The sequence below is a fragment of the Eretmochelys imbricata genome, chromosome 10, assembly GCF_965152235.1.
Source record: "Eretmochelys imbricata isolate rEreImb1 chromosome 10, rEreImb1.hap1, whole genome shotgun sequence".
NCBI lineage: Eukaryota > Metazoa > Chordata > Testudines > Cheloniidae > Eretmochelys > Eretmochelys imbricata.
Genome location: NC_135581.1, coordinates 3,127,519 through 3,141,408, shown reverse-complemented (window position 1 = coordinate 3,141,408; position 13,890 = coordinate 3,127,519). Strand labels below are relative to the sequence as shown.

The window sequence follows — 13,890 nt, the reverse complement described above, 5'->3', positions numbered from 1 at the left end:
GTTTTTTTCTCCTGCTGATAATAGCTCATCTTAACTAATTAGCCTCTCACAGTTTGTATGGCGACTTCCAATTTATCTGTATGTATATATATTTCTTCTTACTATATGTTCCATTCTATGCATCCGATGAAGTGGGCTGTAGCTCACAAAAGCTTATGTTCTAATAAATTTGTTAGTCTCTAAGGTGCCACAAATACTCCTGTTCTTTTTGCGGATACAGACTAACATGGCTGCTACTCTGAAACCTGTGTATAATGAATTACCAAGCCAATCTAGGGACCCGTTTTAAGGAGTGGCTCTGAGCAGGCACAAGACATTCCACTTGTGACTTTTTTAGGACATTACAATGCCCTCTAATGGCAACCATAAAAGCCTGCTCCCTGCTGAATTGCACAACTTCTGTGAGACTCAGGCAGAATCAAGCCCAGAGCTAATCTGTGGGGAGCTGCTGTCCCTTTGCTGGGCTTTCCAATAAATTTCACAGATATACTCTGCTTTGATGTTGCAGGGTGTTTGTGGTATAAGATGGAGTTTTTACTCAGCCACCCCAAATGTGAGTCTTGAGGCAGTTACTCGTTGTAATTTACGATCCAGTCACTGGCGTTTTGCTAAGTTAGTGCATTATTGCTAACAAGGAGATTTAGTGCTCAAATGCTTCTTTAATTCAGTGGCCTAGCAACATGGATGCAAAAAGGAGAGCTGCATGGTATAACATATTGTAAGCAGGTGCACTTTTGGTGCAAGAGTGACTATGACTGTGCCAGCTGCACGGCCCTCGCTCCCCATTGGGGGTGTTCCCAGACCAAAGAATCTGGGGAGCAACACTGGGCTTGGGCTTTGATCCAAAATATTGAAAAGGCTCATATTTAGAGATTAATCAGCTGGCATCTGATCTGTTCAGCACGCAGACAGATTTGATACCACCTGCTCCCTTTTGAGAATTACTAAGGGTTCAGATCACATAACCTTCAGAAACACCATTGCATTTTCCAAAATATAAGCTTTAGATGGGGAGAGAACAGTGTCTTCAACGCCAATAAATAGTGGGAGCTAAAGGGAGTCCTGGCACATTTTGCGCACACAGTGGATTTTGCTTTAGCTGGGGCACAGTCATCCCCGTGGCCAAATAATCCCACCTCAGTTAATTACATTCAGCAGGCTGAGGAACTCCTTTTGCATTTGGATCCAGTATTCACTTCGTGCCCTGCACCGTTGTGTAGTGTTACCGATCATTGCTAAACAGGTTTCAGAGTAGCAACCGTGTTAGTCTGTATTCGCAAAAAGAAAAGGAGTACTTGTGGCACCTTAGAGACTAACCAATTTATTTGAGCATAAGCTTTCGTGAGCTTGCATCCGATGAAGTGAGCTATAGCTCATGAAAGCTTATGCTTAAATAAATTGGTTAGTCTCTAAGGTGCCACAAGTCCTCCTTTTCCATTGCTAAACAGTTACATCCCCCAGATGCATTCCAGTGGTGAGTGATATGATTCTTGTGTAGACTATATAGTTATGAATGAAAGGCGCCCTGTGAGTAATTATAATTTAATGGTTTGTAAAGTGCTCTGAAGATGAAAAACACTTCATATGGTTTTAGAGAGACTATTATACCAGTTTTTTACCCTTCATTCTTGCTAACAACTCCTAATTCTTTAACACTGAATAAGTTAGCAGTGCAACACTTAGAATATCTTGTGATCACGTTTACAATACTAGCTGTAGTTTCCCTCTATTGTGGTTTTCATTTAAAGAGTGTGGGCCAGCTCTCATCTGGTGTGAATTGGAATAGCCACACTGGCTTTGCCAGTTTACACCAATTGAGGTTCTGGCCCTCAAATTTGAACAGCAAAAAAAAAAAAAGGGGGTGGTTACTTTGCATGCAGAGTCCAGCGTTTACCCTTGTGGGGAAACAAAGCACAATGTAGTGGTTAGGGACAGGACTGGGAGTTCTGTTCCTAATTCTGAGACCCGTTTGCTATCTGCACCTCAGCTTCCTCATCTGAGAAATAGGGATGGTGCTGTCCTACTCCCCAGGAGGGTTGCAGTTAGTGCCAGGTGAGCTATATGTTGTCACCTTTTGAAAAAGGAATGTAATCCTCTCTTCTGTGTCACTGGGGTGGGTGGGGGGATGTGCTGATTTCCCAGCCCACAAAACACAGCAGTCAGGCAGCCTGCAGTCAGTTGTGGTCCCTTCTTCCCAGGGCCACCTTTATAAGAGCTTAGAGAGAATCCAAACAGAGCAAAACTGGCAATAGCAAAACAAAGACAGCAACTACATCCACTACTCCCCACATGCAGACCTGTAAGCAGCGCTCCAGTCATGCTATCCAGCCTCCTAGGCAGCCCTTCCCTGCTCCTGCTAGACTGCTGCAGTAACCCTTGAGGGTCTGGGCTAGGCAGTGTCCTTGTATCGTGTCACAGCCACTTATTCACAAACACACTGATTTTTAAGAATGTGTTTAATTCTTTTTTTTTAAGCAATCACCAAATTTAACATGAACATATTTCAGTCTCAGGGGTGCTTGTAAGCAGTTTGTTGCTACTTATTATTAATGTAGGAACACTAGTTTTGAGTTCTGCTTTTCACTGGAGAGGGAGTTAAAGCCATCATTGTACTTGGTAGATGTGGGATTTAAAGCCCTCCCTCCTTCCACTACCCTGAATTCATCCATTTTTTTTCCTCAAATCCCTTTTGATGAGTTGCCTAAATAAAGGGGGACAACACTCCTGGGAGCTTGATGCCTTTGACAAGTGCGGCTGCAAATGCTAAACATTCCTGCTGCAGCAGAGACACTCATTATTTTCTAAGCACAGTCAGGGATTGTTTTTCTTTTAAATATTTTAAAATAAATGTTAATGCTGGCAGAAGGGGCCAGATTGTTGCTTGGGATTTCGCTGCTTCTCCACAGAACGGGCATTGCACAGGCAACAGGAGTGTAACAGGAATTGGTGTTCACCACCAATGTGTGTTAAATTTGACCTGGAGGAACCGCTCGATGGGTTAGAGAGTAATTTTAGTCCTCATGGCCTAAACAGTCCCAGGGCTCTAGATTACCATCTAATGCCATTTGTAATGGGAGTTTAAGTGAATGGATGGCTGCATCCTCAGAACTGGCCTGACACCCACAAACTCATTTCACAGAAGGCACCAAACAGCAATCAGATGGTAATGACTTTTGGTCACCACTGTCCTGGGCTGATTACTTGATTCTACATCCCACCTCTGAACTATCCATTCAGTCCCTCTCTTGATGTTCAGTCATTATTCCATCAGCTTCTTCTCTGCTTGATTTGTGTTCACTAATAGATGGCTGTCAGACAGTGAGCCAGATTCAACACCTGGATAAGAGGCCACGACTCCACTGACGTAATGGAGCTGGGTCTTGTGAAACCAGCACTGAGTTTGGCGCAATAATTCTGCTTATAATTCAGCAAAAACTTGATGTGTATCATTTGTGATCTTTAATCTAGATTATTTGGAAGCTGTAAACCATGGGTCCCTAGCTCGCCGTAGATATTAGAATTTTTTTTTTATGCACTGAGTTCATTTTGATTACCAGAAGACAACACGGCTGCAAAGTAATAAACTATTGACTCTAGCCAGAATGTATTTGGTAGTGAACAACAACAACTGTGGAAGAATAGACTGACAATAAGACACCCTATGGAGGTATATTCAGTTATAAGGATGGTTACTATAGAAACGCTAAAGGATTCCAGTTTCCCAATAATCCCCTAACTAGTGCAAACCAAATGGGTGGGACTGGGGTGAATTGGGATGTCATTAAGTCACTATTCCAGTCAGTAAGTGGAAATGAAAATTTGCTCCACGTGCTGAAGCCTGAAGCTTTATCCAGGAAAATGGGGCCTCTGACTATCTGATGTATATGCCATCCATGGTACTGCCAGTGTGGCTGCCTGCATGTAATTGAAGTAAGAACTTGGCCCAAAATTAATAATAAAGAGCCAATTACTGGCAAAAAAAAAAAAAAGCTCAGAAACTGAATGGAGACCAGTCTTCTATGTGAACTAGTCTATACTGGAAAGCTAAGGCTCTGGGGGAGTCAGCCAGACAGTCATTGTTAACGGTGGGAGCCTGCTCCTCCTCCTTGTACACTTTGGAGAGTTTACTGATCTCCTAGTGGGAACATGCTAATCAGTTCCATGGGAATCATTGATTCACCTTGAATAAACTGCGAGAGAAGGGACGACACAAGAGACGTGCAGAGGCAGAAGAAATTTTCTCATATATTCAAAACCTGAATGAATCTTTTTTTTCCGTGGATAATTCTCTGTATGCTGGTAGATCCTGGTATTTTCCAGCTTGCCAGACAAATGAAGACGGAGAGCATGTATAATATTTATCAGACAGAGATATGGTCTTCAAGGGGTTCAGTTGGCACTGAATAAGGTGACCAGACAGCAAATGTGAAAAATGGGGAGGGGGGTAGGGGGTAATAGGAGCCTATATAACAAAAAAAACCCAAAAATCGGGGACTGCCCCTATAAAATCGGGACATCTGGTCACCCTAGCACTGAACCTAATGTAACAAAGAGAACAAGGTTGGTCTCTGTTGTGCACAAATCTTTTAGCCGAAGCCTATCTCAGGAAATTGGTTTCAGCCAAAATGACCCCAGCAGTAGAGCTCTCTGTACTGTGTGCTGCACTCTGCTTATCAGATACTGGGCTGAGGTTGCATGAGGTGGAAGTCAAAGCAAAGTTTAGATCTGGATCTATACCAATGACTGATGTTGACTAGGAACCCAAAGTTCCCTATAGAAAGACAAAGGGAAGACTAGAAGGGGAAAACTCAAGTCAGGATACAGGGAGGAGCCATGGGGTCCAGATCCCCTACTCAGAGCAGTGAGGCAGTGAGCAGCAGGTGGCATGGTGCACAGCTGATTGCTGCTAGCGAAGGTCACAAGCAGGAAGAGATGCACGCTGATTCCATGGTCCCCCACCTCCTTCAGCTCCTCAGGTCACATCCCCCAATGGAAAGGGACAGGGGAAGCACTGCCTGGGAATACATGACTCTGATTCAACCAGGAAGCATGGCACAAACCGCGGTCAGGCCAGGGGAAGCGGATCTTTGTTGGGGCGGGGGGCAGAGGTGAAAGTAAGCCGTTACGCCCCGGTACGGTGTACTGGTAAGAGCCGGTGCGCAGTACCAGGACTGGCTTTCTGAGAGGGCAATTTAAAGCCCTGGGGTAGCGGCGGCGGGGCTGCAGCGGGGATTTAAAGGGCCCCGGAGCTCCAGCCGCTGCTACCCCCCCCACCCCTCCGGGGCCCTTTAAATCCCAGCCTGAGCCCTGCTGCCCGAGCCCTGGGGTAGCGGCGGCGGGGCTCTGGCAGGGATTTAAAGCGTCCCGGAGCTCCAGCCACTGCTACTGCCCTGGAGCCCTTTAAATCCCGGCCTGAGCCCTGCTGCCCAAGCCCCAGGGTAGTGGCGGCGGGGCTCTGGCGGGGATTTAAAGGGCCCCGGAGCAGTCGCGGCGGCTGGAGCTCCGGGGCCCTTTAAATCCCGGCCTGAGCCCTGCTGCCCGAGCCCTGGGGTAGCAGCGGCGGGGCTCCAGAGGGGATTTAAAGGGCTGGGGCGGTAGCGGTGGCTGGAGCCCCAAGCCCTTTAAATCCCTGCCTGAGCCCTGCTGCCCGAGCCCTGGGGTGGGGGTGGGGGGCTATGGCAGGGATTTAAAGAGCCCCGAAGCTCCAGCCACCCCTACTGTCCCAGCCCTTTAAATCCCCACCGGAGCCCTGCTGCCAAAGCCCTGGGGTAGTGACGGTGGGGCTCTGGCGGGCATTTAAAGGGCCAGGGCGGTAGCGGTGGCTGGAGCCTCGGGGCCTTTTAAATCCCTGATGGAGCCTGGCTACCACTACCCTGGGGCTCAGGCAGCAGGGCTCTGGCGGGGATTTAAAGGGCCCCGGAGCTCCAGCCCCCACTACCCTTCTGGGGCCCTTTAAATCCCCGCCTGAGCCCTGCTGCCGAAGCCCTAGGGTAGCGGCGGCGGGGCTCCGGAGGGGATTTAAAGGGCCGGACAGTGGCGGCAGCTGGAGCCCCAAGCCCTTTAAATCCCCGCCTGAGCCCTGCTGCCCGAGCCCTGGGGTAGGGGTGGGGGGGCTCTGGTGGGGATTTAAAGAGCCCCGGAGCTCCAGCCACCCCTACTGCCCCGGCCCTTTAAATCCCCACCGGAGCCCTGCTGCCAAAGCCCTGGAGTAGCAGCGGTGGGGCTCCAGCGGGTGTTTAAAGGCCCGGGGTGGTAGTGGCGGCTGGAGCCCCGGGGCCCTTTAAATCTCTGATGGAGCCCAGCCACCACTACCCCAGGGCTCGGGCAGCAGGGCTCAGGTGGGGATTTAAAGGGCTCGGGGCTCCGGCAGCTGCTACCACAGCAGAGCCCCAGGCCCTTTAAAGCTCTGCCAGAGCCCTGGGATAGTGGTGGCAGCCGGGAGCCCCCAGGGCTCCTCAGTGATTTAAAGGGCCCAGGGCTCCGCTGCGATAGCAGCAGCTGGAGCCCTGAGCCCTTTAAATCGCCCCCGAGCCCCAAGGCTCCCAGTCACCTCTGCAGCTGGTAGCTCGGGGGTGCTTTAAAGGGCCCCGGGCTCCCAGTCGCCACTACCGCAGCTGGAGCCCTGGCCCTTTAAATCAAGATTTAAAGGGCCCGGGGATATAAGGCCCTGCCTCTTCTGGTTAAGGCCACGCCTCTTCCGGTTGAGGCCACACCCCCTGCTCAGGACTCCGGTGTACCGGTAAGTCCTCAACTTACTTTCACCCCTGGCGGGGGGAGGAGTGGTGCACACATGCTAACATTTGTATTGACTCTGGCTCAGTACACTTTTAATCCACCCTTAGAAGAAAGGTTTCTTTGGCTGCTCTGTAACATACTGCTACGAAGCCCCCTGGCTGCCTATGCAGAAGGAATTCAAATGTCCCCTGTGCTGTGAACACAGGTACCCAAAAGGAAACAAACGTCCTCAAATGTAAAGAGATTGAACTTTCCAACCACAGAACTCAGACAGGCACTGCTAGAGGGGTGACTTAGAGGCCTAAGCCATTTCTGTCCTTGTCCTGCCAAAGGAGAGCAATTGGGTTCCATACAGTTTACTGCATGTGGGTCTTTTACAGGAGACCCGAAAACCCAAGACCTTGTCTCTTTTGTGCAGATACTAAAGTTCCTGGAGGCACTTTTCAGAAGTGTCAGTTTGCTCTGATTTCTGCCACCAAAATTTCTCCTCCTCCCAGCAGTGTTGTGCTGGTTGCTTCCCTCCACCCCAGAGGTGGCTGCATTTTAATGGTGCTGTATGTATATAGCTTGGGTAGTGCTTTGGGATTCCTTAGGATTCAGTATGCTGGAGAGAGAGAAATTATTATAGAAAATCACTTTGCATTTTCTATATATCAAATGCTGCTGCTAATATGATAGACATGGTATGAGTTTAAAAGCTGCCTGTTTAGCATCTCTCTCCTTTCTGCCTTTCAGTTCTTGGTAATCTCTTTCTTCCTATCTAATCTTATTATACTGGCACCCATCACCCTAATATCAGAGCATCTTCCAAGAGTAAGAAAGACAACAATATCTTTCTCTTCCACCCCCATCGCCAAGAGATAAGCTCAAATACAGAGGAGTTGGAGTGTTGGTGTGTGTTAAGATACTATTGCAGGAAAGTTGGGTGAGGGGAGATGGATATCCAAATTCTGTGCGGCAGATTGTCCCAATAAAAAAACAGTAAATGTCTGGAGGTGGTAGCTTGGCGTCCTCAATGTGCAGGGACGTTAGTGTGGGGGTGTTTATACACCTGAATATCAGTAATATAGAGCATGCCTGGAGGAAGGCAGATGATTTCATCCTGCTTTTGCTGTCAGAACATAGTTCCTATGAATTACCATCAGGCTGATCAACTTTAAAAATCCTTTTTGCTACGACACACGCTGTAGAACCATGATACTTCATATACACAGCAAATACCATAGCGGTTTCCAGATGCTGAAGGGAAAAAAATCAATGGAGTGTTGAACTACCAGAACCCATGGAAACAGAGCCTGTTGGTCGGCAACAGAATAGACACTGCAGGGACAAGACTCTTCCTCCCTCATTCCCGGCTGTTTGGGAAGTTACCTGGCATGGGGCAAGTGTTTAACTTGGGATTCGAGTTGAACCTTGTCATTACCAGAAGAGAGGGACTGGTAGCTGAAGGAGATTCAGAGACTGGGCATATGGTGGGGGGGCAATAGAGTCGTTTAAATCCATCTCCGCTGGAAGAAATCCCTCTCGTTTTCACGGCCGTTGCTCCCAAATTACAGCCGCTCTACAGAGGGTGGCATTAGAGCCTTTTCAGGATTGACTGGAGCTGTAAGGAGTTGTGGGGAGGACTTTGCAACAGAATCCTACAAAAATATCCAGCAGGTGATTTAGCCAAAGATGTGATAATCGTGCCCACTGGGTGTGGTCCTGTATTCTTGCATGAGTTGCTGTTTGGAAGGCTGATGGATTTATGGTGCAGTGGGGTTTAGTGCTGCAGGAGGCGCACTAAACTTTTCCGCAGGTGACGCTGAGCCCAGAGCCCTGCCACCACAACTGGGACGCTGCTGGCTTTGTTCCTCTTCTGATTTGCCTCCTCTGTCATGTTTGCCAGGATCTTCATCCCCAAGAAACACCGGCAGCGCTTTGATGAAGTGGTGTCCCAGAGCCTGATCAGCAAACTCTGCCGGTCAAAGAGCGAGCAGCACACCAACCGGCTGAGGCGCAGCCGCAGCGAAGACCACCAGGAGCGGCTGCTAGTGTCGACCAGGGCAAGCTCGGTGCCTCGGAGCCACGAGGAAGCCAGCAAGGGTTTGCGGAAGACAACTTCTTTGATCACCAGCAGTGTGGGATCAGGGGCTGCCCGCAGGTAACGTCTTCCTTTAATCTTCAAATGCAAAGCTGGTTGATCTTTAGTATAACAAAGCTTGGTTATTGTGAAGAAGCAGGTGCACTGTAATGGGGAAAAGGGAAGAGATTAAAAACATGACTTCGGTGGCTCATAGCAAGTGAATTTAGTATAGAAATGAGACTGAATTGTGACCTTTTTGTAACCATCTCCCCTTTGAACTCTGAGAAAGTTTGGGCTCCACGTCACAGTACCCATCTCCTGGTAGATCCTTTCATTTCAGTTGGTTTTCTAAAGTTGTTTCAATGAATTCTTTCTGGGAAAGAGGGCGTGCTCTGCTAGGGGTTGTGGAATTCCTTCCTGCATGGCCCAGGTCTGATGCGATGTAGGTCCCCATTGTAGGCTGCATGCACAATGTTCAGTTTCTCAGCGCATATGCTGGATTGTATGATTGCTGGGAACTCCTCAGCACCATCTATGGGAGGCCACTAGAAGCTGTAGCAGAAATTGGGGGAAGGGATGAGAGGTGTGAAACACCCATTTCCATGGCCCCTATGTGGCTAGACCTCAGAATGCTTGGAGGCCTCAAGGAGCCTGTTTGAACCATTCCTCAGTGACTAGTAGGATATGTGTTCCCTTCCCTTCCCCCCGATCTCATTTCATACTTCACAAAAGAATGTGCTGGCTTCTTTTTTTCATTGTCATCACAGCTGGTGAATCCTCCTACGGGACTGACTGTAAAGCCATCATGAGATGCTTAAATTGCTTTCATGCCTACCAGAATCTTACTGATGGGCACAAGCACAGAACAAATCCTTCTGCAGGCAGGATTCCCCACGAGTTGGGATCAGGCCGTTCCCTCCCCAGGTGTAGAGGAGCCTCCCGCACTTCTCTCGTAGTCCAGAGTCTCCCCTCTTGAGTTACTTTGACTCCCCTCCTTATCTACATCAGAGTGACTGGACCTCCCCCTGGTTGAGAAGGGCTGGATGTGGCTCTCTCCAGAGCTTATGAATGCTATGCCTAAAGTGTCCAGAAGTGTCTGCAGATTGACCCAAGCTACTGTCTCTCTGGGTCCCAGCACGTCACCACCATGGCACTCCCAGTTTCTGCCAGGCCAGAGCGACATATTGAGTTCAAATCTCAGGCTTGTGCTAACTGTAATTAGATGTGCCATAGTAACACCAGAATGTTGGGCCAGTTCAGACCATTCAGCATTTTCAATAAAAAACTCTCATCTTAATACAAAAGCATGAAAAGCCCCATCCTGCCCTGCCCGTGGGAGCCACGGGATTAGGATTGCCTAATTACAAAGAGAATGTTGCAAGCAGGGTGGAATGAGGGTGGTCCCTTGGTACCTCCCAAGGGGGGTTATAACACAGATTCTCCCTTGCTCTTGCATCCTTGTTGTATTTCACAGAATCAGCAAACTAAATTCTGCCCCGATTTACACCAGGTACACCTTTATGGAAGTCAGGGCGGAGTTTGGTGCACAGAAGCCAGAGATGGAACTAATCAAAACTCCATGCAGTCCCTCTCCCTGCCAGCACAGGATCAGTCCTTATAACAAGCTTTCCAGAGCTGTATCCAGTCTAGTTTTAAGTGGCCCAAGTGAGAGGGCTTCCATCATTTCCCTGACACAATTCCACAGTCTAACAAACCTCCTGAGGGGAAGATTTTTTTTTTTAATGCTCACCCCAAATTTTCCTTGCTCATTTAGTCTTAGTATCACCTTAAGTAATTCTTCCCCCCTATCGTTTGCATCTTTAGGTAACCATGTCTGTGTGTCTTCATGTTAAGAATATAGTATTTCTGCTAAACTGCACCATTATACATTTGTTAATTAATGACTTAGAAAGGAAATTTCCAAAGGAGAGCAGGAGTGGGTGTTCTGACTCTCCTTCCAAGACCTGAGCAGCTCTTGCTGCTGCTGGCATCCCTTCCTCTCTCCTCAGTCCCCCATCTGCTCTGTGCCAAAAGCTATCATGTTAATGCACGCTAAGCTTTAGCTTCCAGAAAGTTTCATTTGGAACTTTCTTAAAATTTGGCAGAAAACATGTCAGGCTTAGTATTCTTGTTCTGTATTTCATTGTAATGATTTTAATAGATTATAATAAGTTTAGGCTTTAACATTGGTTGGCAATTTTAAATAGGTTTATGTTTAAAAAATAAACCTGCATTTAATTTAAACCAAAAACTCTGATTTAAATTTAAAAAATCTAATTTAAATTTTAAAAAAATCTGAATTTTTTTATTTAAAAAAAATCATCAATTTGTATCCACCTTGAGTAGAGGGCGCCCAATTCAGTGCTAGTGAAATCCAGTGTGAAAAAGGTCCAAAAAGTGCCATGATGGAGGAAGGGAATATGAAACAGGAACCAAAAGCTTTTTAGGTTTTGATTTTTGATTTTCCACCTGCAGAACTGTTCGAGTTTACAAAGGCAGCAAAAGCTTTGGCTTCACGTTACGTGGACATGCCCCCGTGTGGATTGAGTCCATTCTGCCTGGTAAGGAAACCTGACATTACCAGGTGACATTGAGCTTTACACCCAAGATCTAGTCTGAATGGCTGCCAGAAACATTATTTGTTTTTATTACTTTAGCGTAAACTCTCGGCCCTTTGATGCTGTCAAGCTGCTTTGCCCCAGAGTATCTTTATGAATTGGACCTTTTCTAGTGAAGTCATTCTTCCAATAGACTAACTTCCCTCTAAGCAGAGGTCCCCTGTAACTGTAACCATATCCACAATCTGCATGTTACTTTGTCAGCAGCCTTAATGCATCCCACACTAAAAGACCAGTACAGCTAAGTGACCTATTTCATTTCCTCCTGTATTTAGGCAGCCCAGCTGAGAAGGCTGCTCTCAAAGCTGGAGACCGAATCTTATTTCTCAATGGACTGGATATGAGGTGAGATGCTGGCTGTTAAAACTGTATCTTCAAAATGGCTTAAATGATGCTGCTTAATAGGCAGCAAGTTTAAAACAAACATAAGGAAGTACTTCTTCACACAATGCACAGTCAACCTGTGGGACTAATTGCTGGGGGATGTTGTAAAGGCCAAAAGCATAAATGGGTTGAAAAAAGATAAGTTCATGGAGGATGGGTCCATCAGTGGCTATTAGCCAAGATAGTCATGGATGCAACCCCATGCTTAGAGTGTCCCTAAACCTCTGACTGCCAGAAGCTGGGACTGGATGGCAGGGGATGGCTCACTCAATAAGTACTGTGTTCTGTTCTTTCCCTCTGAAGCGTCTGGTACTGGCCACTGTCGGAAGACAGGATACTGGGCTAGATGGACCATTGGTCTGACCCAGTGTGGCCATTTTTTTATGAGAACCCAGGATAGTGTGAAATAGCCAAGCACAGCTGTCTTCATGAACATGAGAGGTGTGCAAGTTTGTGAGGAAGGATATGGTAGGTATGTGCACTAAGTGGCTACTTATGTAAGGTCTGAGGTGCTTTTGTGCAAGGGGTGTGTGTGTGTGTGTAACATATATATGCAGGCATAGATGTCTCTGCAGTGATCCTGGTCTCATTCAAATGTTTTATTTTAATATTATCATTTCTGTAAGATTAGTATTCCAGACTCTTGTCTTCCATTCCCTTCGTTTATTTACAGTTCATTCTGCCAATAGCCATGCATAATGCGTGAAATAATATAAACAATACAGCTCTTAAAAGTAACAATCCTGGAACCTCTGACTCGAATCAGTGTCAATTCAGTTCCATGTGTTACATAGTGTGGAAGGGGCAAGGTACAAACCAATCCATGGATCACCCCTGGAACAGGATCCTGAGCATAAAACTACACAGACAGTAGTATTTCCATCCAGAAGTACTTTTCTCCACCTACTATTTGAACTAACAAGGATTATAAAAAACAAAGCAGTCCAACCCCACCAAATCTTGGCTTGCTCTGTGTCCCATTATAAAATGACAGTAGCATTTATTCTAGGGCTAAATCTTACTGAACAATAAGCAGAAGTGAAGTGCTAGAACAGTCTGCATGGTAAAAGAGTGATTAATATTTAAAGGTTAAACATCTAATGCCACTTTGGCTGGTTCCTGAGTTCTCGGTTTTCAGCTGATTCAGCAAACTTTTGGCTGAAGCAGCATCCCCAGAAAACAGCTGAGACTATTTGTAGATTACCCTCTGATCCTGCATTTTGGCAAACAGTGTCTCAGGTCTGCTTGTACTTTATCCAAAAATGGCAATACCATCAGCAGGAAAAACGTGTTTCGTCCTCACTTTGGATCTTCTCTTTATGTAGCAAGAGAAGTGGGAGACAAGGCTCTGTGAAAGTGTATCATGTTAGATGGAAAGATCAGTTAAGGAGTGTGTCAGCATGAGCTGCAGAAGTGCCTTCATCATTAGCCACAACAGACTCCTTGACTCCCTCCATATACATGCTCTGTAGTTATTCCATGCTGCAGGCATGGCCAAGAACATCCCATAAATGTTCTACAATGAGATCCACTGCTAGATTCTGTTCTGCATGGGATAGATGTAACCATGAGCAGAATTTGCTCCTACATCTCTAATGCAGAGCTGCAGCCCAGGAAGACTACAGCTAGAGTACCATACTCAGTCTGAGCAACATGCTGAATTTATAGTCCCAGTCTTAAAGATGAAGGCAGCTGTGGTCTTCTCCATTTTATACCAAGGGGTGCAGCTGTCAAACACCTGCCATTGTGCCCTGGTTTGGGTGTCCCCCCCAAACTTGTTATGTTCCTGTTAGATGAGTCCTACTTTTCTTGTCAACCCTTTCCATCCTTAGGAGACTTCAGAGATGCCCATGTCACGAATGGTGGGTGCAGTGCAGACTCTGAATGTGTTATTTATCTGGGTTCTCTTTGTCTGGCTCTGCAGGAATTGCTCCCATGATAAGGTGGTGTCCATGCTGCAGGGCAGTGGGGCAATGCCTACCCTGGTTGTGGAAGAAGGGATGGTCCATTTTCCAGTTGGTAAGATTATTAAAGAGAAATGCACAACAGGTAGACAGAACGGAAAACCTGGAATTCACTTGTGAATTT

General features: G+C 46.9%; 1 protein-coding gene across 1 annotated transcript in view; it reads left to right on the top strand.

The window, feature by feature from the left end:
• GRID2IP (Grid2 interacting protein) overlaps window positions 1-13,890 on the top strand; it is an 84,912-nt gene that overhangs the window by 37,250 nt on the left and 33,772 nt on the right. Inside the window, exons 3-6 of the mRNA XM_077829362.1 lie at window positions 8,624-8,878; window positions 11,276-11,361; window positions 11,694-11,763; window positions 13,727-13,821. Coding sequence (XP_077685488.1) covers window positions 8,624-8,878; window positions 11,276-11,361; window positions 11,694-11,763; window positions 13,727-13,821 — 506 coding nt within the window. The remainder of the gene's footprint in view (window positions 1-8,623; window positions 8,879-11,275; window positions 11,362-11,693; window positions 11,764-13,726; window positions 13,822-13,890) is intronic.